This window comes from Choloepus didactylus, chromosome 27 (assembly GCF_015220235.1).
Source record: "Choloepus didactylus isolate mChoDid1 chromosome 27, mChoDid1.pri, whole genome shotgun sequence".
Classification (NCBI taxonomy): Eukaryota; Metazoa; Chordata; class Mammalia; order Pilosa; family Megalonychidae; genus Choloepus; species Choloepus didactylus.
This window is the reverse complement of record NC_051333.1, coordinates 7,223,905-7,249,327: the sequence shown is the minus strand read 5'-3', so window position 1 is coordinate 7,249,327 and position 25,423 is coordinate 7,223,905. Positions and strand designations below refer to the sequence as shown.

At 47.0% G+C, this 25,423-nt stretch overlaps 2 protein-coding genes across 13 annotated transcripts in view; one reads left to right on the top strand and one right to left on the bottom strand.

Annotated features, from left to right (window-relative positions):
- The window catches only part of VRK3 (VRK serine/threonine kinase 3), a 38,219-nt gene extending 31,721 nt beyond the window's left edge, over positions 1-6,498 (bottom strand). For 2 of the 8 annotated variants that reach the window (XR_005214338.1, XR_005214337.1), the window contains exon 1: positions 6,330-6,498. Coding sequence is in view for 3 of the 8 variants with exons in the window: in XM_037819479.1 (XP_037675407.1) it covers positions 6,330-6,469 (140 nt within the window). In the remaining 5 variants the exon portion in view is untranslated. Of the gene's footprint in view, positions 1-995; positions 1,248-6,329 lie in introns of those variants that run through there. The other 6 variants (XM_037819475.1, XM_037819478.1, XM_037819476.1 and 3 more) reach the window with 5 other exon arrangements.
- Positions 6,499-7,020: 522 nt separating this feature from the next.
- Positions 7,021-24,314, top strand: ZNF473 (zinc finger protein 473). 5 transcript variants are annotated; one of them, XM_037820301.1, is made up of 6 exons: positions 8,080-8,173; positions 8,924-8,932; positions 10,719-10,917; positions 12,749-12,875; positions 17,395-17,484; positions 20,129-24,314. In XM_037820301.1, exons 4-6 carry the CDS (start codon positions 12,776-12,778, stop codon positions 22,513-22,515), a joined length of 2,577 nt encoding a protein of 858 aa, XP_037676229.1. In that variant the 5' UTR covers positions 8,080-8,173; positions 8,924-8,932; positions 10,719-10,917; positions 12,749-12,775; the 3' UTR covers positions 22,516-24,314. The 5 variants fall into 5 exon arrangements, with proteins under 5 accessions (XP_037676227.1, XP_037676231.1, XP_037676228.1 ...); XM_037820299.1 differs by lacking the exons at positions 8,080-8,173; positions 8,924-8,932 and adding an exon at positions 7,021-7,116; XM_037820303.1 differs by lacking the exons at positions 8,080-8,173; positions 8,924-8,932 and adding an exon at positions 7,021-7,116 and having other exon boundaries at positions 12,625-12,875.
- Positions 24,315-25,423: the final 1,109 nt, after the last annotated feature.

The following is a 25,423-nucleotide window of genomic DNA, read 5'->3' as shown; positions in this document are numbered from 1 at the left end:
GAACTGCAGCCTAGAGAGGAACGTCCTGGGAGAAAGCCATTTTGAAACCAGAACTTTGGAGCAGACGCCAGCCACGTGCCTTCCCAGCTAACAGAGGTTTTCCGGACACCACTGGCCATCCTCCAGTGAAGGTACCCTTTGTTGATGGACACTTTATGGCCTTAAGACTGTAACCTGGTAACCAAATAAACCCCCTTTTATAAAAGCCAATCCATTTCTGGTGTTTTGCATTCTGGCAGCATTAGCAAACTAGAACAATACTGGTGAACATTTTTGTTAAGCTGGAAGAGTCCCTGCCACTTCTCCCTTTTCCCATGCCTGGGTAAAATGAAAGAAACCGCCCTCAGCCTTTACCCCATCCATTTCCTAGTCCTCCTTCCTGGACACACAGAATATGATGCTTCTGGGCCTCCTTACGGCCAGGCAGGGCCGTGTTCTGGGTCCAGCCAATGGAATGTGGGTGGAAGTGACGCATGTCCCTTCCAGCCTGAGACGGTGAAGAGCCCGTGACAACCCTCCAGGCATCTCTCTCCTACTGCAGCAAACCAGAAACCTCTGTCTGTGAGATGCTGGAGTCACGAAATAGCCTAGGAATGCAGGTACCCTGGAGAGTTGCCCAGATGTTTTATCAGTGAGAAATAAACTTGTTTGTAATAAGCCACTGCGATCGAGGGGCTGTCTGTTCCCACAGCACAGCCTAGCCTAGCCTAGCCTAATACACCAAGAACCCGCTGGACTTCTTAGATCAACAAAAAGCTTAGAAAATCCATGGTGTTTTTAAGTGGATTCGCTTCAAGTGGAGTTTTTCCCGGGTGCCAAATGCCCTTGGATGAGGATGGCTTTGAGGATCAAGTGAGTGCCCACCCCAGCGCCCCCGACACGTCCATGCTGCTGCCCCGAGTGGGGGCCCTGTAAGAAGCAGCAGCGAGTGGGGGAGCAGGCACCAGCTGCTGGTTGGAGCAGGTTCCATGGGGCACGGGCCTGGGGCACAGTACCTCGAGTGAGCTCACGGTCTGGACTCCAGATTCACTGGGCTGGAAACGCCATCCTTGCAGGGTCCTGAAAGGAGACAAAGCTGGAGAGGCTGCCTCAGGCTCGCTGCACGTACACGTTATGGATAATGGTAAGTGACTGCCAAGCATTCGCCATGGAGCCAGCATGTGCTTAACCCTTTCCTTCATTCATTCCACAGATACCCACTGGTGCCTAGTATGTGCCCTGCCTTAGGGAGACAGCAGCAGAGGAAACAAACAGCCCCTGACCATGTTAGGGGGAAGATGAGACAATAAACAAAGGAGCATGTACCTCTCTGACAGGTCGGCTGGAAATAGTGGTGAATGATACAGTCGAATAGGAGAGGGTTGGGGGGGGTCACAATTTACCCAGGTTGGTCAGTGCCTTGCTAAGGAAGAGGCATCTGAGCAGAAACCAGAAGGAAGCAAGGGAGCGAGGCCGCAGTTATCTGGGGAAGAGTCTTCCAGGCAGAGAGCTCACTGTGCATTATTTTCCATCCAAGGAACAGCCCCAGGGATTGTTTCTGGAATGATCATTTCATTGGAGTGTGGCAGACTGTCTTTTCCAAAGTGGGCCACAGCCATGTTTCTGGTCCCATGTGCTCTTCCAAACATTGCAACTCTTCCCGCCAAGAGGTGGGGTCCTTGTTTCCTCCCCTTGAATCCAAGCAAGAGCTTGTGAATGCCCCAACCAGTGAAATATGGGCAGAAGTGACACCATGGGACCTTGCAGTGAGCTCTGAAAAGGCTACAGCCCCGTGTGGCTTGTTCCCTCTGGATGCTCACCCAAGGAGCCCGGCATCCATGTGCAAGGTGGCCTAGACCAGTCCACGCAGAGCGACCATGCAGAGAGGCCCAGATGGAGAGGTGCCAAGGCCCCCAGCCAACCACCGGCATCAACCGCTAGGTATGCCAGGGAGCGAAACTTCTGGCAACTTAAATCCCCACCTTTGAGGCCCTGGATATCATGAAGGGCTGTTCCGGTTTGCTAATGCTGCCATCATACAAAATACAAGAAATGGATTGGCTTTTATAATAAAAGGGGTTTATTTGGTACAGTTACAGTCTTAAGGCCATGAAAATGTCCAAATGAAGGCATCAACACAAGTATACCTTCATCGAAGGAAGGCCATTGGCTTCTGGAAAACCTCTGTTAGCTGGGAAGGCACATGGCTGGCATCTGCTGATTCCAGGTGTGTTCCAGCTCTTCTCTCAGCTCCTGTGCATTCTTCAAAATGTTGCTCTTGGGGTGTTTTGCCCTCTCATAGCTTCTCCATAGCACAGTGTCAGCAAAAGTCTGCTTTCAATGGCCGTCTCCAAAATGTCTCTCTCGGCTGTAGCAGCTACTTCTGTCTGTGAACTTTTTATAGGACTCCAGTGATTCAATTCAGACCCGCCCTGAATGGGTGGGGTAACACGTCCATGGAAATTATCCAAAGGTCTCACCCACAGTTGATTAGTCACATCTCCATGGAAACACTCAACCAAAGGATTCCAATCTAAGCAACACTAATACGTCTGCCCCTACAGGACTGCATCAAACAACATGGCATTTTGGGGGACATAGTACACCCAAACCAGCACAAAAGTGGACAAGCCATCCCCACTGGGTCCTGTCTGTACTTCTGACATGCATAACCCATAAGCACGATAAATGGCTGTCTTACACCACAAAATTGTGGGATAATTTGTTCACCAGCCATGGCAGCAGCAACAGGGAGTCATCTGAAGAACAAAGCAGTTAAGTCACTTATTTACTAACGGCTCCTATTTAACGAGAGCTCAATATATGCAGATCATTGTCCTAAGTTCTCAGTAGGGATTATCTACGGGAGATGTAGAAACTGAGGCTCAGAGAGGGACAGTGACTTGCCTGAAGTCACACAGCTGTAGAGTGGCAGAACCCAGATACGTTATTTTGTCTGACCCTCCCTCTAACCCCATGAGGTAGGGATCAACATCCCATCCTCGAGACCTGCAAACTGATACTTAATGGGTAAGGGTACTCTGTCCCTCAGACCAGACTCCACTCACCCAGGAAGTGGTAGGGGAAGAACTTGAAAACAGAACTCAAAACCCAAACTCTAAAGCCCATGTTCTTAACCTGGAACCAATTTACAAAATGAAGACGAAAACTAGGCTGGATTCTTGGGGCTGCAGGTCAGAGCATTTCTGCAGATTTTAACCTGAAAGGTGGTGCTGAGTGTGAAATCAGGCTCAAGAGGCAGCGGGATGATTTTTAACTGGGTGTCCCCAGCTCAGACATTGTGCTACCAGCCTCGTGAAGGCCACCATCATGCCTTCCTTGGACTGGTGCAGAAGCCACCTGACTATCTGCCACACAGTAGGAAGAAGGGATGCATTTAAAATCCAAGTCAGACCCTGAATCTCCTTGGCTCAAAACTCTCCAATGGCTTCTTTTTTCAGACAGAATAACAGCCAAAATTCTTACCACGGCCCACAGGCCCTATCTGACCTGCCGCTCCCTCTTCCTCTCCCAGCCTCTCCTGCTTGCACACTTGGCACACTGGCTTCCTTGCTCTTTCCCACATATGACAAGCACATTCCTTACACTTGCTGTCAGGGCTGCCGGGGAATGCTCTTCTCCCAGAATGCCCAGGGCTCCCTCCTCATGAGCTCCTTTAGCTCTCTGTTCATATGTCACCTTCACACAGAGCCCATCTTGACACTAACTTACAAAGAGCACACTCTACCCTCCTTAACGTGCTTTATTTTCTTCATAGCACTAGTAGCATCTGACATACTCTAACTTACTACTTTATTGCTGACTCCCCTAACTAGAATATAAGCTTTGAATGGCAGGGGCTTTTGTCTGCTTTGCTCACCACAGTGACCCCAGGGCCATTTATAATTTATAGCAGGTGCTTGATCCTTTCATGTGTTGAGTGAATGAATGACAGTCTCCTCTGCAGAAAGAGACCAGCCAAGAAGACAGGACCGTCCCCTGTGCATGAGTATATTTTCACCCTGCAGAAAAGTCCAGAGAGCAAGCTGGAGATGCAAAGCTTGGGGACAGAGTTAGTTAGCTCAATGATCTTTAAAGAAGCTCTTCCAACTAGAAGCAGGGCAGTACAGTGGTTAAGAGAATGGCCTTGGGACCCCACATGCCTGGGTTCAAATCCTGGTTCTGCTGCTTCCTGTGTAATGCTGGGCAATGTATTTTAAAACGTTTGTGCCTGTTCCTCCATTTGTAAAATGACGGCGGCAACAACACTTGTCTTTTGGGTTGTTGCGAAGTTTAAAGCAGCTGGCACATGGTATGCACTCAATAAATATCAGCTCTTCTAATGATTCCCTTCTGCCAATTTCTAGCTGAGCGCTCTGAGGCCAACTAATTCCTACCCCAGGACCTTTGCACTTGAAGATCTCTCTGCTAGGAATGCTCTTCCCACCACCTTTGCCTGTGGCTGGCTCCTTTGTATTCTTCAGGTCTCAGCTCAAGAGTTCTTCTGTGCATTTAAACTGAAACTCCTACTCTGTCACTCCCTCTCCTCCTTTTTCTCCTTAGCACTTAAACCCATCTAACACAGGTTCATAGTTCCTCATCCTAATCACCTGGCACCAGGTGTGTTTCAAGGTCCAGAATTTTGGAGATTTTTAGAAAAGCAATGCCAACACCACCAGTAGGATATAAGGGTAGCTCCCCCAAGTCAAATATGTTATTTGTGCAGCAAAATCATTAATGATTATAAAGAGCCACATATCAGTTGGTGTTGGGTTTTGCCATGAAAAAGCCAGGTTTGGTGTCCCCCCATCCCCTACTTTGCCATCAAGTAAGTTATAAAACAAAAACAACAACAAAAACAAAATAAAAACTTAAGTCTTCAAAACTTTTTGGATTTTTTAATCACAGACTGGTAAATCCTCTAACAATTTGTTTATTTTGTTAGCATCCAGCATGCCCAAACACCATTTAGACTGTAAACTCAAGGAGGGCAGGGGATTTTGCTTTAGACACCACTATACTCCCAGGACTTAGAACTGTGCCTGGCACGGAGACCAGAAAGATTAAGACACAGGGCTTTGCAGACAGTAAATGCCCAATAAATCCTGATATGGGGGGGGGGGTCTCAGACTGCTAAAGTCGCCTGCACTGTTGGAGACTTACTCATCCAAGTATTTTATTTATTCAACAAATACTTACTGAACATCTACCATATATCTCTCCTAGAGGGTTCTGAGAATTAGCACAGCAAATACTCACATTGTGAATGTAATTAACAGCATCAAATTATGTACGAATGTGGTTACAAGGGAAATTTTTAGGTTGTATATGTTACTAGAATAAAAATTAAAAAAAAACCAACAACTTTGTATGGTACAACAGAAACAGGAAACCCTAATGTAAACGACAGACTATAGTTAATAGTACAATTATAATAATATTCTTTCATTAATTGTAACAAATGTACCACACGAATGTGAGGGGTGAATGCTAGGGAGCTATCCTACCCCATAACATCGACATCCCTTTTCAACATAAAGAAGTCAGAATGGTTATTGCCCAAATATCCCAGAAGACTGAGAAAATGATCAAATGAGAGAGAAAAGTTGGAACAAAGACGTTTGGATTTAACAAATGATTATGACTACTGAATCATTATATTGACATTTCTTTTTAGTATCTAGTGTATTAGAACAGCCAGAAGGAAATACCTGAAATTATGAACTGTAACCCATATTATACTTTGAAATTTGCTCTGTAACTACCTATTAAACTGTATTTTGAAATTATCCCTTTTCTGTATATGCTGTATTTCACAATTAAGAGTTTGAAAACCAAAAAAATAATGGGGGATATATGGAAACTCTTATTTTCTGCATGATTCTTCTGTAAGCTTCTCTAATTAAGGGGGGAGGGGGAGAGAATAAGGGCCAGACTGCAATCTTAGCATCGGAGGGGCGGTTGCCAAGGTGACAGAGACGCGCTCTCGACCCCGCCCCCTGCAGAAAAGCAAAGACAGCGTAGCCTCCAAGGCGGGGCGCGTTGTCAAAGTCCCAGTGAGCCACGCCCACCTCCGCCGAGGCCACGCCCACCACCAAGAGCCTAAAGCGGCTTTGGTCCCTCCCGGGCGACCTAGAGCCTCTCCCTCCCAGACCCCGCCCGCGGGGGCGCCGCCTGCGACAAAGGGCCAGCTGACGTCACAGGCTCCACGGCCGAGCTGTGGCGTAGAGGGAGTCAGAAGGCGCCCTCGGCTCTGCCTCGCCTTCACACCCTCACCCTTCTACCTGGGGGGCGGCGGGCCAAGAATCTGCGGCCCGCCCCTCAGGTCTCCCGCAGGACCCGGGACTCACCTTCTCAGCTGCCCCGCGGAAACTTCCGCTTGGGCGGACGGTGCTGCGCGCGCATCCTCCGCCCTAAGGCAGGACTGTGCCCGCGCAGGCGCTGCTAACTTCCCTACTGCCCCTGGGATGTGCCTACCCGGGAACCCCATATCCCAGACGCCTTCGCGGCAGGCCAGCCCCTAGCCTCGGGACGGGGGTTGGGATTATTTCCTAATCGCCCGCTCTCTTTCAAACGCTTCCTCGTTTTTCTGCCCATGTGCTTATTTAGAGCCAATCACAAGGAGGGTTGAAGTATGAAGCCTCTTCCCGCCAATCAGAAGCCACAGGATCACGTCTCCTTCCTCAACCCCGCCCCTTCCATAGGTCTTCTCAGGAACCCACCTTCTTCCTCAGCCCGTTTCCATGGTAACCCCCTTGTTGACACCCGCCCCCCACCCCCCCGCTCAGAAATGGTATGGCCTTGCTGTTTTTCTAGGTAGACCCTCGAAGCTAGACTACAGTACTCAGGTGCCACCTGGTCCTGGTTCTGTTTCTACTCTCTTTCCCAAAAGTGCTCAGCAGGGCCTCTAAGGACAAAGACGCCGGCTGGAGATGGGAAGACAAGGGTAGACGTCCGCATAGCCCTCTGGGAAATGGAGTCCCGTTTCCGGCGCAGAGGCTCCTAGGTCACGTAGCTCTGAGGCGATTCGCGCGGCACCGGAAGTGGTTCGGGGGAGGCGTGTGTGAGAGGAGTTGGGTCTCCCGCTCCCTGGGAGCTGGAGTCGTGTTTATTAGCCCGGCGGTCGGCAGTCTTGAGGTGCGGGGACGCTGGGGCTGGGGTCGCTGAGAACTCTTGAGGGTCGGGGCTCGGTCTTTCCTGAGGGTTGACGGAATGCTAGCGCGGCGACTTCAGGGCGCGTCGTCTTGGGCGGTGGCTGTCCGGCTGGAGTGTTGCAACCCTGACTAGAGCCTGTTGCGGGCCAGGCTTTCAAAAGGTGATTTCCAGTTCTTGCCGGTAGTCCTGAGAGGAGCGATTTTACTTCGTTGTGTTTTATTGTTTTATTTATTTTTTAGCGAGGAATCTGAGGCTGAAGGAGGGGGATTAGGTGGCTGATGTCGCTGTCCGAGCTGGGCAGGATCTTGGAGGATGGATGGGGTGCTTCAAGGAGGCCAGAGGGATAGTAATTAGTTTTTTGTTTTTTTGTTTTTTTTTTACATTTTTTATTATGAAATATAACATATGCAGGAAAGTGTTAACTTTCAAAGTACGATTTAACAAGTAAATTTCAAAGTGTTATCGGTTACAGTTCTACAATTTTAATTATTTCCTTATTGTGAAGTATAACATATATACAAAAAGGTGGTAACTTTCAAAGTAGATTATTAACTAGTAGTTATAGAGCAAATTTCAAATAATCTTATGGGTTACAGTTCCACAATTTCAATTATTTTCTTATTGTGAAATATAACATATATATATATATATGTGATAACTTTCAAAGTATAATTTAGCAAGTGGCTATAGAGCAAATTTCAGAGCATGTTATGGGTTAAAGTTCTATCATGTCAGTTATTACCTTCTAACTATTTTAGTGTCGTATAAACGAAAAAGCAAAAAGTTTTATATAAAGATTCGGTATTCATAATTCTTTGTTAAATCCTTTCTTGTCTGCTGCTACTCCTCTCTCTCAATTGATCACCGTCTCAATCTTCAGGGCTATCTGGGCAGAGACCACCCTAACGTGTTCGTATTGAAAAGGGGTGTCGACATTATGGGGAAGGAGGATGCACCTGGTTGATGTTGGAGAGACTATGCCTCTCGGTTTTGGGACTTAACTGGTATAAGAACACTCGAGGATTTAGGTTTCTGGAAGGTAAACTTTGTGAATGAATTTTTTATAGAGTCTCAGGGACCTAGGTATTCTTTAGTATTTTGGGGGACTACTGTTGATAAGGCTTGGCATACTGTGGGTATTTGGAATACGTAGCTGGAGCTTGCATAAGAGTAACCTCCAGGATAACCTCTCGATGCTATTTGAAATCTCTCAGCCACTGAAGCCTTATTTCGTTACTTTTTTTTTCCCCTTTGATCAAAAAGACATTCTCAGTCCCTCGATGCCAAGGCCAGGCTCATTCCTGGGAGTCGCGTCCCACATCATCAGGAAGATTCACTCCCCTGGGAGTCATGTCCCATGTAGGGGGGAGGGACTACCCTTATTTTTTTTTATGCAATTTTATTGAGATATAATCACATAGCATAGTCATTCAAAGTGTACAATCAGTTGTTCAAGTATCATATATAATGACAGTATTGTTGTGTAGTTGTGCATTCATCACCACAATCAATATTTGAACATTTTCATTACTCCAAAAATTAAAATAAAGATTAAAGCAAAACAAGATCATTCAAAACATCCTATTCCCCTCCTCCCCCCATTGTTTATTTTTTTCTAATACAGTTTAATTGAGATGTATTCACACACCCTACAGTGTACAATCAGTTATTCACAACACCATCATACATTTGATGCATTCATCACCAGAATCAATTTTTGAACCTTTTCCTTACTCCATAGTTCTTAACATTTATATGGGCATTTTCTCTCTCCCCATCTTCACCTCAGCCCTGCAAGGTAAGTGCCAGTCCTCTTTCTCTTTATCGGATGCTCTTGATGCCAGCATCACTTGGAAATCAGAATTTCTCAGAGTTTAGAAAGTGCATAGCGTGTGTATTTTATAATTAGGCAACACCCTGGTGGGATCCGGAGTGGTTCTTGGTAATATTTCTGCAGTGAGAAGTGTGAATGTTCACACTGAATAGGATAGAGATTATAAAGCACCTTGTGACAATTCAGAGCAAGCTTTGGGGCAGTTTATGAATAAAGTTATGGTTTTTGGTGCTTCTGTAATTTTGGAATTGTAAGCAAGGGACTGTTCAGCAGTTGTATTTGCCCCATAATTGTACTTGTGGAAATGGAGGTTCAGAATAGTTAAGTGATCTGCTAGTTTCCGGACTCCAGGGTCCAGAGTTTCTCAGCCTCAGTAACTGTTTGGTTTGAGTCACTCTGGAAAGCTCTGTGGCCTTGAACTTCATATCAGGGCTGCAGTTTCTTCCCTCCTGGGCTTCCCAGAGTGTAGGAGACAGAACATTTGGTAACTGTAGACAAAGTTCTCAAACTCAGATATCTGTGAGAAGGAGCAGGCAATGGAGAAGCCTCCCAATGCTGTGAGGCATTGGGGAGCACTTGCCACATCTAAATGGGATGACTTGGCATGGGCTTCAACTAACTGGCCAGTGTTGCCAAATCCTAGGCTTTTTCAGAAGCTGGTAATCCAATTTCTAGATGAAATTTCCCACTTTTCAACTTTGAGACTACTTAAAAGATTTTTTTTCCCCGTAACATTCTTTTGGCCATAACACCACGTGGGCCAAATAAAATTCTGTGGGCTAAATTGTACCCCCATATTGGTGGGTCATCTTTGTCATGTGGGGAAAGTCACTGTTCAGTAAATGTTAGCGCTTTTTATAGGTCTGCCACATCCCTTTATCTGCCATCACAAAATCCAGAAAGCTCTGAAAAGCAAACTTTTTTTTTCCCATAAATTTGGCACTGAAACCTGACCTGAACTGCTGTGAAGTATTTATAATCTTTAATTCTCCCACCTAATATGAATATGTATATGCTTTACTCTAGAAATATTAAAGTGTTCCATGAAGAAATGCTGCCTGCCCCACACTGCATTGGGGTTTTTATTGAAATATACAGTATTTGTGCCACATCATCTTTTTAAAATCTGAAAATTTTCTGAATTTCAGAGCACTTCTGGCCCCACAATTTTCAGATACACAGTTGTGGACCTGTGTCATTGTTAAGGTCATCCTGCTGCTTTGGGGCCACCTGATAAGCCCTTTCCACATTATTGATAGATGTATGCTATTTGGAAAATATACAGTGGATTCAAATGTGTAAAAAGAAAACCTGTAGTATAGTGCTTTGCATAGTATGGGTCTTAAAATTTATTAAGTGGGCAGCAACCATGATTATTTTTATTGGAAAACAATAAAAGAGACTAGAATAGAAAATATCCAAGGACATCCTATGTTGTAAGAGTGTTGTTTCATGAAGCTTTTATTTCAGTTATGTTTGTGTGTGTGAGTTGTCATGATATATATTATCTTTATTACTCTGGGTCATGGTTAAAGAAAGAAAAATTGGAATATTGCTGCATAGGAATAGCAATAATTTTGGAGGGCAACTCACCTGGACTAGAGATGATCATCGGAAATTTCAGGATTGGCTGTAAGGGTTCAGTTAGAGAGACACGTGATTATGTCATTAATTGTAAGTTCTGAAACACTGTCGGAATGTGAGATAGGGTAGTTTCAGTAAGTACAGTTGTCTTTTGTGTTTCCTGCAGGGAGACACATACTGGGACCCATCCCCCTACTTCTGGACGTTTTGGGGGCTCATCCAGCATGGACGGGGAGTCAACCGTAGGAAGAAGGGAGACTTTTTCACAGCTCCCTTGTCCTTCCCACAACAGCCAGGAACATGGAGGGGAAGGAGGAGGAGCTTAGAAAATTCTAGCTATCGGGCTCTAGTTGACTGTGACTGAGGTGAGTTCATCAGTGTTTGCAAGATGGTGGTGGTCTAATACTAGTATTTGTTTTCATTTATTAGTTGGGATAGTCTTATAGAAAGACACCTCTCCTCATCTACTGTTGCTATAGATGGGATATAGTTCATATAGGAGAGAAAGAGTAAATGCTTGATTCTGTCTCTTTATTTGCCAGTTTTCAGTATAACAAATTGATTCCCCCCGACAATCATCTTGCAAAGATGACTACTTTGTTTATTAAGTTGGCTCCTGAACCCTTTGGGCATGACCCTAGTAGTCTGAAAGCTTTCTTTTAGGCTCATCTTGTATGTTTTCTGTCTCAGACCTGGAATCAACCATTTCTCCAAGAGGCTTTAGTTTCTTTTAGTGAGAAAAGGCTTTACAAGACCGCACTCTGGACCCTAGGGATTGCATTGCTACTGGGTTGGCTGTCCTTTCTAGGCCTTCTCAGTGGACAAAGCTAGAACATATACACGTGAGGACAGGGACTGTGCCGGCCTTGTTCTCAGCTCATTGTCGGTGGCTGGTCGTTATCGAATCGATGGGTGGATAGCAAACCATGAAAGCTACCACTTGTTGAGCATCTTCCTAGTGTGTTGGGTCTGTGCTGAGCACTATACATGCAGCACCCTACTTCATCCTCCCAGCAGCCGAATTTTAGATATGAGGAAAGCGAGCTTGAGAGAGTCCCATGGCTCATAAATAGCAGAACCAGAATTTGAACTCAGGTCTGTCTGAAAGACTTCAACATACCCATAGGCATTTGGCCCTCTGGGTGTCACACAGCAGGTGGGGATCTAAATCCTGCCCCAGTGACAGCTTGTGTGACTTTCCCCTTTTGTTGAGCCCTATCTGTGTACCGGGCACTGTGCTTGGTGCTTCCCAAGATTGTTTCAGCCACTGCTCAGAGCAGCCCTAAGGAGAGGGAGCTTTTTAGTCCCATTTCACAGGGGCAGTAATTGAGAATCAGGGGGCATGTGACTTGCCCCAGGTTACATGGAGAAGAAAGTAGCAGGGCCAAGCCTCAGACCCAAACTAAAGAGAGCTGGTTTTCATTCTTATTAGGTACTCTTGCCCCTCAAAGCTGTAGTGAATCTAACCAGGCCACTGATCTAATTACCAGTCTATAGGATCTGCAGGGGATAGAGGAGCAGTTTCTCTGCTCAGAGGAAGCAGTTCACCATATCCAACATGTGGAACATGAAATCGGGAGCATGGAAGAATAAAGAGTGGGGAGGGATACCATAGTGAATTTAAAAATCTTATGAGCCATTATCAGCCCAATGCAGAGCCTGGACCTTGTTGGATTTGGATTCAAACAAGCTAACTATAAAAATACACCATGGAAACAACCAGAGAAATCTGAATATGGACTCGGTATTTGATGACATTAAGGAGTTGTTGTTAATACCAGTTACAGGTGAAATCAGGTGATACCTGGGATTAGCTTTAAAATATTTTAGGAAAAAAAAAAGATGGGGAAAGGCTTAACTAAACAAGATAGATGTCGATAATTGCCAAAGTTGGGTGATGGGTGCATGGGGGTTCATTGCATGTGTCTCTGCTTGTGTGGATGTCAAAAATTTCGGCAATAAAAAAGCTTTAAAAATTTGAATGAACGCTTTAAACAAAAAGTAAAAGCAAAATAAATGGATTTTAAGTTGAGAGAGACCTAAATTTCCATTTTCTTGCCTACAAAATACAGGAATGGCAAAATCTCTTCCATCTGAAGGTTCTTGTAGACAGGTAACAAGATGATTTAAGCCAGAAGCCTGGTGAATTTAGAGGGCTGGGATTCACTGAGTGACGGACAGTGTGTGGCCTTTCAGGAATTTGTGACCCTCAAGGACGTGACCATGGACTTCATCTTGGAGGATTGGGAGCAGCTGGGGATGGATCAGGGGGACCTGTTTTGGGACACAGCGCTGGACAACTACCAGGACCTCTTCCTGCTGAGTGAGTATCCCCTGTCCTGACCACTGCTCTGCTCTGTGACCTTGCGGCTCCCTGTCACCCACGGGATGAAGTCCACTCTGAGCACCTTCGGGCCAGCGTGCTCTAGCCCAGTGGTCTCAGCTAGGGGTGAGTCTGCCCCCAAGGACATCTGGCAATGTGTGCAGACATTTTTGATTGTCACCGCTAGGTTGGCGGGTGCTGCTGCCATCCACTGGGTAGGGCCACAGGTGGTGCTACACACCCTACACTGCACTGGACAGCCCCCCACAGCAAGGAACTACCAGACCCCAAGTGTCAGTAAGGCTGAGGTTGAGAAACCCCAATCTGGCCCTGGCCCCCTTTCCCAGCATCATCTCCCCCACTTTCTTACTCATCATTCCAGTCATCCCTCCAGCTGACCCTTCCTGATCTTTGCAGTTACTCTCCCCTCCACCTAGAAGGCTCCCGATCCTTCCCTGCCTTGGAGCTTCCCTTTTCCAAGTGTGAACTGTGACCCCAGCAGGAGTCTCTACCTCTCTTTCTTGCTTAACTTGTTCTATAGCTGCTCTATCATTTTCTAACTACTTATTTTGTTAGTTGTCTTCCTCTATTATAAAATGAGCTTGTGAGTACAGAGATTTTTTTTTCACCTGTTTTGTTCACTGGTGCATTCTCAGTGTTTAGAACAAACAGTGCCCCCTGTAAGGCGCTCAATAAATGTTTGTTAAATTGAATAGCAGAAATAGCTGTGCCTGGAGCAGGTCCTCTGTGACGTGAACACTCAAAACCATCTTTTTCAGTCCTCCGGTAACACATGAAGAAGTTTCATTGTCCGCATTCTGCCACTGGGGGACCTGAGCTTCAGAGTGGGGAAGTCACCTTCCCAGCACCACACAGCAAGCAGGTGGCAGGGCCGAGGCTCTGGCTAGGGTCTCTCCAGCTCTAGGCCCCACCACCCCAGGCCACCATCCGGGTTACCATCATCCTGGTCGACTCAGCTCCCCTTTTCTAGTTCTTCCATTATGTCTTCACCAAGAAACAGAAGAATTTATTCCAAAAGGTAGTAGAAATAAAATATTCCATGCCTTGGAAAGTTTCATTTGGTGTAATTTCAAAACATAGGGGCAGGTTTTCTCCAAACTGAGGTCACAGGTGCTAACAAGCAGCTTCAGCAGAACCTGTGTGTCTTTAAACTTTTTTTTTTATTTACAACTCATAGTAAGAAATACTTGTACCTCGACTCCCCCACACGTCATGTATGTGTATAAGTATAGTTTATTAGTTTCCTATTGCTGCTGTTACAAAGTACACAAAACTTAGTGGGTTGAAGCAACACGAATTTATTATCTTAAAGTAGTGGGGGTCAGAAGTCCAAAGTGGGTCCTGCTGGGCTAAAGTCAGCAGGGCTGCATCCCTTTCTGGAGACTCCAGGGGAAAATCTGTTTCCTTGCCTTTTCCACTTTTTAGGGGCTGCCCCATTCCTTGGCTCATGGCCGCTTCCTCCATCCTTACAGCCAGCACTGGCTGGAGAGTCCCCCTCACATCACGTCGCTCTGACGGTGACTCTCCTGCATCCTGCTTTGACTTCGAAGGACCCTGTGATGACATTGGGCCCATCCCAGTAAACCCAGGTCGGGTTGTCTCCCTAATGCAGGGTCAGCTGACTAGCAGCTCTCATTCCATCTCCAACTTTCACTTCCTCTTGCCTTGTAATAGAACACAGTCATATGCTCCAGGGGTGGCCATCTTTGGGGGGCTAGTCTCCCTATCATAAGTGGTATATAAAAGAAAAAACACTTTCTAAGTGCAGGGGTCTCTAACATTTTATACTTGATTCTCTTTCATAAAAAAAAAAAAAAAATGCTAGTCATGGCATACTAAATTGGAAGTTTTCTGTGGTTTGGAAAATGCAACTCTAATAAGAGTGTTTTTATCTCCAAGTAACAAAAACTGAAGGTAAAGCATCTCACACCATGGTGGTGGTGGTGGATCCATTATTTCACATATTAGGAGGTGCAAGGGGAGGGCCATTTCAGGACTGGTTAATTCAGCAGCTTAGATAACATGGTCAACGGCCCAGGCTCCTTGCTTCTCTCCGCTCTGCCACCCTCCACACATCAGCTTCTCCTTTTAGGCCTGGATGGCTGCCTGAGTTCTGAACGGTGCAGCCAGACAGCGTGTAAGGGCAGGAAAGGGCTGCTCCTTGCCACAGGTCTCATGGAAATGAGGAATGTTTCCCGGAAGCCTGCGGCATCTCCCACTCTCCATTGATTGCCCATCATTCGGTCACCTGCTCCTGGATGAAGCAGTCACTGGCAAGGGGAAGGATCACCTGCTTTGCTTCTAGCAAACATGATTCCCCGACCTCCCACCCCCCCGGGGTTGGGGCCTGTCCTCTGAATGGCACGGTCACCTGGAGGAGGATGAACAAAAACAAGGTTCTGCTAGCAAGGAAGAAGTGGGTCAGCACTGCCGTGCCTAAACTCATCCCTTCCTCTTCCATGTGAGTAGGAGAAACCGCTTTAGATTGCAAGCATAAAAGATGAGCATATTTCTCTCCCTCTCCCTCCCTTCTTTTTCTTTTCTATTTTTATGGCCCTCAGAGGGGTTTTTTACATGGAGAAGTGAGTTTACCATGACCCACAGCTCTTGGCAAATTGTAATTATTGACACACACAGGACCCCCCTCTCCTGCTTGTTGGTTTATTGCCTTTTACCCCCATTCCCCTCCCATAGGCAGCCACTCTGAGGTGCTTAGTATAAGGCTTTTTGTGCATATGTATTCCTATAAAATGCATATTGTTTTGTGTCCAGATATTTTCATTTTACATAAATGATAAGCGTACTATACACATCATTTGGTTTCTTAACGCATCAGTGCTCACCTTCGTGACTAAGCAGGTATCTACCCTGTGACTCCTGGCACAGCCCTGCCCAGGTTCCTCCTCCTCACTTCATGCCCTCTCCCAGGGAGAGACACTCAGGTCACCTCCAGCCACCACCACAGCTGTGATGCCTGGGGGAACCTCCTTGTCCGTGTCTACTGTGGCCTATGCGAGAATTTGTGGGGGTCTTAATTGCTGGGCCATGGGAGCTGCGTATACTGGATTTGACCAAGTGATGCCAACCATCTCTGTGGAGTGTCTGTCACTCCCCCCTGCACTGCCGAGGGTCCCTGTGCCCCTCACCCCACCAGCCCTCCAGTGTTTGCTGGTCAGATGGGTTGTCGAGTGATAATTTCATTGTTCTCTTCCCCTTAACTCACACGAGTTATTTGTCTTTCTGTATGTTTATCCCTTTTCAGTTTTAGATGGCACACATCTCTTCTTCCCCTCTCATTACCTTTGTGATCTTAGGTTTTTTTTAATAAGATTAAATGTATCTTTTTCCTTTGTTTTTGTGCTCTTGGAGTTTAGCAACGGATATTCCCTTGCATTTTTCTTCTATAAACATGATAGCTCTTTCACATTTAGGTTTTTAAATCCATTACAGAGACCACAAAACTTCATATGTTTACTCCCTGGTCCTTTAAGAAAAAGTTTTCAGACCTCTGGTTTAAATAATTTATTTATACTTTTCTCTCCTTGGTGAACTCCTTCTCATTCTTCCAAACGCACCTCAAAACATCCCTTCTGGAAGCCTTTACAGACTTCCTCCTCCAAGCAGGCAGTCATTCCCTCCTTGGGCTCCTGAGCCCCTGTGTTGCCCTTGATCAGAGCCCTGGTCCCTTTGGTTGGTGACTGTCTCTCTAGCTCAGCCGCTCCCCACCACCAGACCAGGAGGTTCCTGAGGGCGAGACCAGGCCTGATGGCTCCGCCCCTGCCCCCTCACCTCATCTCCTTCCCCTCCTGGGACATGGACTTCCCCCTGCTTGGAGAGCCAGCCCAGGGCCTTTGCACATGCAGTCACTACTACTGACACTCTCTTTCCCCTCTCCTTCAGTTGTCAAACTTGTCCCTTTTATTCAATACTTTATTGAAAAATTACTTCCCCAGCCCAGGCCAGGTTGGGAGTGTTTCCTCCATTGCAACCTCTGTCCCTTAGGGTTGGCTTCTGCTCCGCCCAGCCCTCCTCCCCAATGGGGTTGGCTGAGGGCAGAGCCCAGGACTGAGTAGACTCTGGATCTCCAGCCCCTTCCATCCCTGGCCTGGGCTGCAGAGCACAGGCAATGTATGGTCCAGGATGAGCGAGTGAGTCGGGAAGGAGGAGGAATTCTGTGCCCCTCCATCTGGCAAGCTCTGCTCATCCCTCAAGAGCCATCTCAAGGCCTCTGTGCCCCGTCCTCACCTGTCAGAGCTCTGATCACCCTGAACTCTGATGGTCTGGGTCGGTCTCTCCCCTCCACCAGACTGGGAACCCTCCAGAGCAGGGCTAGGTCTGACTCTTATTGCCAGCATCCCTGGAATCCTCCAGCACAGGAGCTGGCCCATAAGAAGTGTGTGCAGGATCCATGTTCAAGTAATTGGGAAGGTCAGAAGGTGCCACCGAGCATGTGGATGGACCTGCCCGCCCTGGTTACGACTCTGTTCTCTCCCTGCAGACCCCCACAGACCCAGTCTGACCTCCCACCAGGATGGCAGGGAAGAGCTGGAGGCCCTGATGAGAGGAAGCCCCAGAGTGACAAGCCCTGGTGAGTGGCTGTGAGCCAGGCCGGCGGGGAGGGGCAAACAAGCAGCTGGCAAAAGGGTGGTGGGCTAGCAGGGAATGCCCTTTCTTAACCTCTGATCGCAGATCCTCCAGCCAGAGGCTGCAGCCAGCCATGCAGCACATCTTCCCAGACATCTCCACACCTAGTGTCTGGGTTTCAGTCTGCCACTTGCTGGCTTCATCCCAGTGGTACCAGGGCACCAGGGTGGGCCCTTCACTCTGGCCTGCCTGCCATGTCTTTGTGTCCCTCAGCTTTCAGTGCATGTCTGCCCTTCCCTTCTGCCCCCGTTTTGTTCCTTCCTGCTCAGGAAGGACGGGCTTTCCGTTCCCTGAGGCAGGTCTCTCCGTCCTTCTTTGTGTGCTTGAGCACTGTTCTACCCACTTTGTACAGGCCCCAAGGGAACAGCCAGTGGCTACCCTTGTTGGTAACTCATGCCCAGGCATAAATGCCCCCAAGAGCATTTGCTCTGCCACCTCCAAGTCCAGGGTTCTTGCAGTTGGATCCCGTTAGGCAGAGAGGATTCCTGCGGTGCTGTCACTGGCCAGGCCTCCCTGTGTGAGAAAGCAGAGGCAGGTGCCTCGCCGGGCCTGGGTGGCTTTTCTCATCCCAGCGTCATAAACATGAGGACGGTCCCCCGAGCCAGTGGTTTTAGCCTCCACCCCAGTCAGCTCCAGTAAGTTTCTTGGCTCATCTCTCATGAGCTCTGGAATGGGAGCCCTTTGCAGCCTCCTATTCACTGCACCAGTGCTTCTGTGTAATTTACTAACCCAGGGCTGGACTCCCCACAACCTCTGGTTTCTGTTTCCATCACCTCAACATATTGTACGTTTCCAAACATTAGCAGGCGGATCTTAACTAACAACCAAATACATTTCATAGGCTAATCTCCTGCCTCTTCTTCCTCCAGCAGCGGCAATCGTGTTGTATTCCTCTAATTTGTTTCTCTTTCCTCTTTGACAGTGCACTTCTCTAGAAAGTAGACTTAAGCTGATTCATGCTTGAATTCCCAGCTCCGGACACCATGCTTGGCAATAAGAGATGTGTCCCTGGGCCTGTTGAGGCATACTAGAGGTGGGGTGGAGATCAGCTGGAGCAAAGGTATGGTGAGAAGAATGAGCCAGATAATTGTGGGAGACACAGCAGAGGCAAGGTTGACAATTAAGGGTAGCACCTGGTTTTGGAAGGCTTCAGTTTATAGGTTTCAATTCCAGGCTGAAAGACACTGAGCAGTCTCCGAGCTACCAAATAGAAATAGATGGTGAGCCAAGAAATTGCAGGAGAAGGAACAAGGCTTGAAAAAGGGTGTTGATGGAGTAAGATGGGGGGAGGGAGGACACAACACAATGGAGTAGAGCAGGGGAATTCGTGTTTGAGAAAGATTCCTAGGGAGCAGTATGACTTGGTAGTTAAGATGAGCCTGGGTTCAAATCCTAGCTCCACTGCTTACTTACCTGTGAAAAAGGATAACAGTGTCCACCCACGAGGGACTGTGGCTTTGAGGAGTAATGGAAAGTATGCCTAAAGTCAGCGAGCAAGCATGCCACAAAACAGGAATTACTCTGTTCAGAGAATATGCCCTGTGTCCTGCCTCCCATGTGGCAGGCCCAGATGGGCACTGGATATACACAGATGAGCAATGGAATGTCCCCTTCAGAGAGCTCACCATCTGGTCAGGGGTCAGACGCACTAAAAAACAATCACAGTAGAAGGCAGTCAGCCCTTGGATGGCATTCCGAGAATACAGGACAGGGCACTGTGGGGGCTGTCAGGGAACGTGCTTGGAGGAGAGTGCTACCCAAGCTGGGCACTGGAGGACACCTGGGAATTAACCCAGGAAGAGTGGTCCAGGATGAGGGATCAGTAGAGTCATAGAGATAGAGTAGGCTAGATTCAAGGAATGCAAGAGTTCTGTGAGGCTGGCACAAAGAATGCTGGTATATCTGGTTCTCTAGACCAGGAAGAGTCATGAAAGGGGTTTTTCTGGGGAGTGCCGTGCTCAGATCTGTTTATTAGAAAATCCTTCGGGGTTAGTGGAGAGGAATGGAAAGGGGGATGGGAGGCTACAGAGGAGCCTGGGGCCAGATTGGAGTTGATGATAGAGAGGAGAGGAAGGAGTTGAGAAACTGAAGGAGAACTAACAGAAAGTGGCACCTGCATTGAAGGAGGGGGAAAAGTGATAATTGACTCTTAGGAGTCTAGCTTGGAGGACTGGATGGATGGTGGTGGTAGTCTCTGGAATGGAGAACCCATGGCATTAGGGGCAGGATTTTGGTGACAGTGCAGGATAGAGAGGAGGAGAGAAAGGAGATGAGTCTGGAAGCCTTTTTAGGGAACTTATTCTAATGTAGGCATGGCTGGTGGTGGTGAATATTGACTAAGAGGATCTCCTCTCCTGAACGCCTGCTATTCCCCAGCTTCCCTCTTAGCCCTCCTGGAAGTGTGCTCTTTGTTTCCAGTGATGCTGGTTGAAGCCATCACTACCTCCAGTCCCCTCTTATTCATCCCATGTCAGAGAGGCTCAACTCAAGACCCGACCTCATGTACCCTCTTGTCCATGTTCTCACCCTCCAGTTCGTATGTTTTCACCACAGGGAAAAGGAGAATTTACATTTTCCATCTCTTTCAGACGTGGCTGAGATCAAGAACTCTCCTCTTAAGCAAGAAGAAGGACCATCCCTTGAGATAATGGAGACCTTTTCAAAGGATGGCCTCTGGAACTCCAATTTGGGAGAAGCCTGTATTGGTGAGAGCTGGTTAGAAAATTTACTAGGAGATCCAGAAAGTCTTCTGAGGTCTGATGTCACCAACAAGGAAAGTCCCACAAAATTCAGTAGTCAAGAACTGATGAGAGGCCCTAGTCCAAGGTCTCTCCTTTGCATGGGAGAGGATTCTACCGCGTGTGATCTTCCTGAAAAGAGCCTCACACCAGTTAAGTCTAAAGAGTATAGGAATGACTTTGGCTACTACTCAGATCAGAGCCAACAGGACACAGTCCAGGAGGAAGAGAGACCATATAAATGTAGTGAGTGTGGGGAAACCTTCAGTCAGAGTTACCATCTTATCCAGCACTGGGTTATTCATACCCGAGAGAAACCCATTGTGTGCCAAGGCTCTGAGCAAAATTCCAGCCCAAGTTCTTGTGTTTTTGTGCATCAGTTTACTCACACAGGCTACAACTCTTATGTGTGTAATGAGTGTGGGAAGACTTTCGGTCAGAATACACACCTCCTTTGGCATCAGAAAATTCACACAGAAGAAAAACCATCTAAGAGTCAAGATGGTGACCATGCATTCAGTCACAGCTTACGGCGTGCTCGACGGCAGAAAACTCACACAGCTGAGAAGTCCTACAAATGTAACGAATGTGGCAAGAGTTTTGGCCGAATCTTTCATCTTACTCGACATCAGCAGACCCATACTCGGAAACGCTATGAATGTGCCAAATGCAAGGAGACCTTCGGCTTTCGTAAACACCTTATCCAACATCAGAAAATTCATGCTGCAAAAAGTACCTCTGAATGTCAGGAATGTGGGAAGACCTTTGGGAGGAACTCATCACTTATTAAGCACCAGTTTGTTCATACTGGAGATAAGCCTTATAAGTGTAATGAATGTGGGAAACCCTTTAGCCATACCTCGGCATTAAAGATCCATCAGAGGGTCCACAGTGGAGAAAAACCTTACAAATGCAGTGAATGTGGGAGAGCCTTCTTCCGGAACACTCATCTTAGTGAACATCAGAGAATTCATACGGGCCATAGGCCTCACAAATGTCACGCATGTGTCAAGAGTTTCAACCGGCCCTCACACCTTATTCTACATCAGTCGACTCATATTGCGGAAAAAACCTACAGTTGTGCTGAATGTAAGGAGACCTTCAGCCATAATGAACACCTTGTTCAACATAAAAAAATTCATGCTGTAGAAGCCCCCTATGAATGTCAGGAGTGTGGCAAACGCTTCATTTGCAGCTCAACCCTAAATTGCCACCAGAATGTTCACACCAGAGAAAAACAAAGAATGGACGAGAGTGGGAAAATCTTGAATCAGAACGTACAGCAGAGAGAGCACCCAATGATTGGCGAGAAACTCTATAAATGTAACAAATGTGAGAAAAGCTTCAGCTGCAGCAAGTACCTGACTCAGCATCAGAGGGTTCACACCAAGCTGAAGCCCTTTGAGTGTAAGCAGTGCGGGAAAGCCTTTAGCCAAAGTACACAGCTTACTCGCCACCAGAGACTTCACTCTAGAGTGAAGCCATATGAATGTGGGGAATGTGGAAAAACCTTTGGCCGCCGCTCCTCCCTCACAGAACATCAGGCCACCCACACAAGCGAGCACGCCTTTAAATGCAATGAGTGTGGAAAGATCTTCAGCGAAAGTGCGTATCTTTTGGCACATCAATTAATTCACACTGGAGAGAAACCCTTTCGGTGTAACAAGTGTGATAAAGTCTTCACCCAGATTAATTATCTGATTCAACATCAGAGAATTCATACCAGAAAGAAGCGCTTTGAGTGTCATGAGTGTGGGAAAAATTTCCGTCAGAGCTCATGCCTTTCTAAACATCAGAGAGTTCACACGGGTGAGAAACCATACATATGCAGTGACTGTGGGAAAACCTTCAGCCTGGGCACTCAAGTTATTCGACACCAGAGAGTTCACACTGGAGAAAAGCCTTACGTGTGTGAGGAATGTGGGAAAGCCTTCAGCCAGAGCTCATGCCTTTCTGTTCACCGAAGAATTCACACTGGAGAGAAGCCCTACATATGTGAGGAGTGTGGGAAAGCCTTTGCCCAGAAAGCAAATCTAATGCAACATGAGCGAATTCACACCGGTGAGAAGCCTTATGGCTGCGATGTGTGTGGCAGAACCTTTGGCCTCAGTGCCCACCTTAGTCAGCACCAGAGAATTCACACCCAAGAGAAGCCTTATCAATGTCAACACTGTCAGAAAGCCTTTAGATGCTGCTCGGGCCTCAGCCGACACCTACGAGTTCACATTGAAAAGTAACCATGGCTAGTAGAGGCAGTACATCAGAGAACACGTGCCTCTGAGATCTAAACTGGATACTGCCATATTCAAGCTTCCTACCCCTCCCCAGTAAATCTCTATTATTATAAAGTTTGCACACTCGTGTTTCATGGAAACACAAAAATTGAGAAGAGTCAGGATGAAGAGTTTGACTCTGGAGCCAGTATGCCTGAGTTAAATCCCAGCTCTCCTACCTCAGTGACCTTGGGAAAGTCGTGGAAGCTCTCAGGGTCTCAGTGTCCTCATCTGTAAAATGGGGCTGATTTTGGTTATCTACCTCAGAGAACTGTTAAATAAGTTTATGCATGTAAAGCACTTAGAAGATGCCCAGCACGTAGTAAGTACTCACCAAGTTTGCGCTGTGAATATGTTAGATATTACATAAATATATTCTTTTATATTAAAAGGAAGAAAAGTATTGGCAACCTTCTATCTCTGTTTACTGCAGTTAATGTTCTTACTAATATTATGCATGGCTTTAATTCTTTTAAGTTTTTCTTCAGAATTACATTTGGCTTAATTTAGTTCCCCAAACCCAGCATCTTGCCCTTCTAAAATTGCTTTTTTTTTTTTTCCCTTCTCTGCTTTGTCCTGTTTCTTAACTAACCCACAGGAAGCCAAGAACATGTAAATTCATAACCTTAAATGTCCAAAACTTCCAACTCTTAAGCTCGCAGATTTCTCACTCAAAAAAGGAGCTCCCCACGCAACCCCACCTTTTCCTGTTGTCTCCCTTTGCTAACCCATTTAAAGCTGTTGGCTATATAGTGTGAGAGCCAGTTTATCACAGGAGTTAACAACCCTGAAAACCCAGCTTCACTGAATATTGGTTAGGAAAGCTTCATTGCTATACAGCACAGCCTATCCAGAAGAAGTGCTTGGTGGTGAAAATAGTGCTGTATGAAAATGATAGCCGGGACTTTAATCATTTACCAAACCTTATCACAGGCAGTCACTCACCTGGCACATGGCTAGTTGGCTGTGGTGGGGGAGTACCAGTGTGAAAAGCCTAGCTGTTGCCCTTAACATCTGGAATCAGAAAGGGAATGAAACTGCCTCGTTTTCATAGCTCTGCCACTTGACAGTTGACACATTCACTCATTACATAGCAAGGTCTATGGCTACGAAGGATTGTTGGAGAGCCCAGTGAGGAAACCGTCCTTTTGGAGCCTCAAGTAACCACTAATGTGGGCCAAGTCTATTCCATAGCCGAGAGTCGCATTACATGATCAGCTGCCTCTTAATGGAGCCTCCTCAACTCTGGACGTTTGTGTTCTGCCCCTTAAACCAGCCATACATCTGCTGAAACATGATAGAACCTTCTGGAGATGTTGGGACACTGATGCTGTTTTAATATCATGCATATTTTGGGTGCTTAAAAAAGCTTTGGAGTATAGGCTCTGTACTTGTGGGCTTTTTAAACTTCGCACTTTGAGTTCTGCTGTTGGTTTTGTTAAGCTGTTTGGGAACGTGTTGACTGGCCGTTCGGCCCACATCACGTCCATACTGTTTTTCAAATGGGTAAAACTTGCACCCCCCTGCCCAGGTCCCTGCCCTCTGGAATTCTCTCTGGTCTGGATGCTAATTGCATTATATACCAAAGGTGTGCACAACATGTGGGGCAGATCAGAGGAGGGGACACAGGTTAAGTTTTTTAACAAGGGAGTTTTGACACTAAAGATAGAGGTCAGAGCCCTGTGGAAGATTGGCAGCCTGGGGGGGGGGGTTGTCTGTGTATTTAGTTACCTCTTGCTGCGGCCATTGTAAAAATACCCTCCATGTTGGTTTTCTGATTAAAGTTTTGAATATAACAGTGCTTGTTCCTTTTCTCAGTCTGTCGTCAGGCTCCTAGCCGAATGCTGGGGGTACAGAGTCCTTGCACCCACTTTCCAGGGCAGAGGGGAGAGTTAAAAGTAGGTATACAAATAATTATAGGCAGAAGTGATCATTTTATATAACAAAGGGGAGAAGAGAACAACCTGGGAGAGAAGGCTTCTGGCCGAGGGATGGAGAAGGCATCTGAGAGCAGGTAACATTTGAGGTGAGCCTTGAAACAACGCGGAGCATCTGTACCTGCGCGGGTGGGGTCAGCACACTCCAGGGTGAGGAGAGAGCAAAGGCAGGGCGGAGGGGGAGTCGGGGAGCAGCAGGCGAGGCTGGGGGTGCTGTGCAGGGAGGGGAAGAGCGTCCTGCCTTGCCGCTGTATCAGCGAACATCTGTCGCCCATCATCCACACAGCTGGCCCAGTCCTGGGAGCTGGGGCACAGTGGAGAATGGGGGGCAGGGTCCCTGCTGTCAGAGCGTGTGTTACAGTGAAACCAGGGAGGCAAAAATCACAACCCTCGGCAGGCTGATCCCAGGAGAGAGCGGGAGGGGAGGGAGCTGCTGGCATGGCCCATGGATGGGAAGGGAGTGGAAGGGGTGTGCACGACCTCTGGGAAGTGGCCTTAAAGGAGTAGAGAGTGTCCTGCCCTGTTCCTCCTGCCTACTGGTTGGAATGCAGATGTGACGACAGCCTCCTTGGACCACTAATAGTAGCCATTCTGTGCCACAAGGTGAAAGCCACATGGTAAGAATGGCAGTACAATAAACAGAAGGAGCATGGGCCCTGGAATACATGTGCCATTGGACTATCTTTTTAAAGCCACCTTACTTGAGGCTTTCGGTCACTAACTGCTAAACTAAATCTCTCCCTACCCCCATGCCCCTGCCCACTTATTTGTTTATGATGTACCCCCAGTGCCCAGAACAGTGCCTGGCGTAGAAGTTGGTACTCAAAAAATATTTGTTAAATGGATGAAATTAGTAATATATATATGCACAAAGGGTTAGAACCAGAGTATGTAAAGAATGTCTGCTGTATTAGTTACCTATTGCCACATAAATT

What these genes read in the sequence shown, in the direction of transcription:
- ZNF473 (XM_037820299.1), top strand. Translation starts at nt 12,776, where the DNA reads ATGGACTTCATCTTGGAGGATTGGGAGCAGCTGGGGATGGATCAGGGG. An exon ending in CCAGGACCTCTTCCTGCTGA is followed by an intron (nt 12,876 to 17,394) that starts GTGAGTATCCCC and finishes CTCTCCCTGCAG; the next exon opens with ACCCCCACAGACCCAGTCTG. An exon ending in CCCCAGAGTGACAAGCCCTG is followed by an intron (nt 17,485 to 20,128) that starts GTGAGTGGCTGT and finishes CATCTCTTTCAG; the next exon opens with ACGTGGCTGAGATCAAGAAC.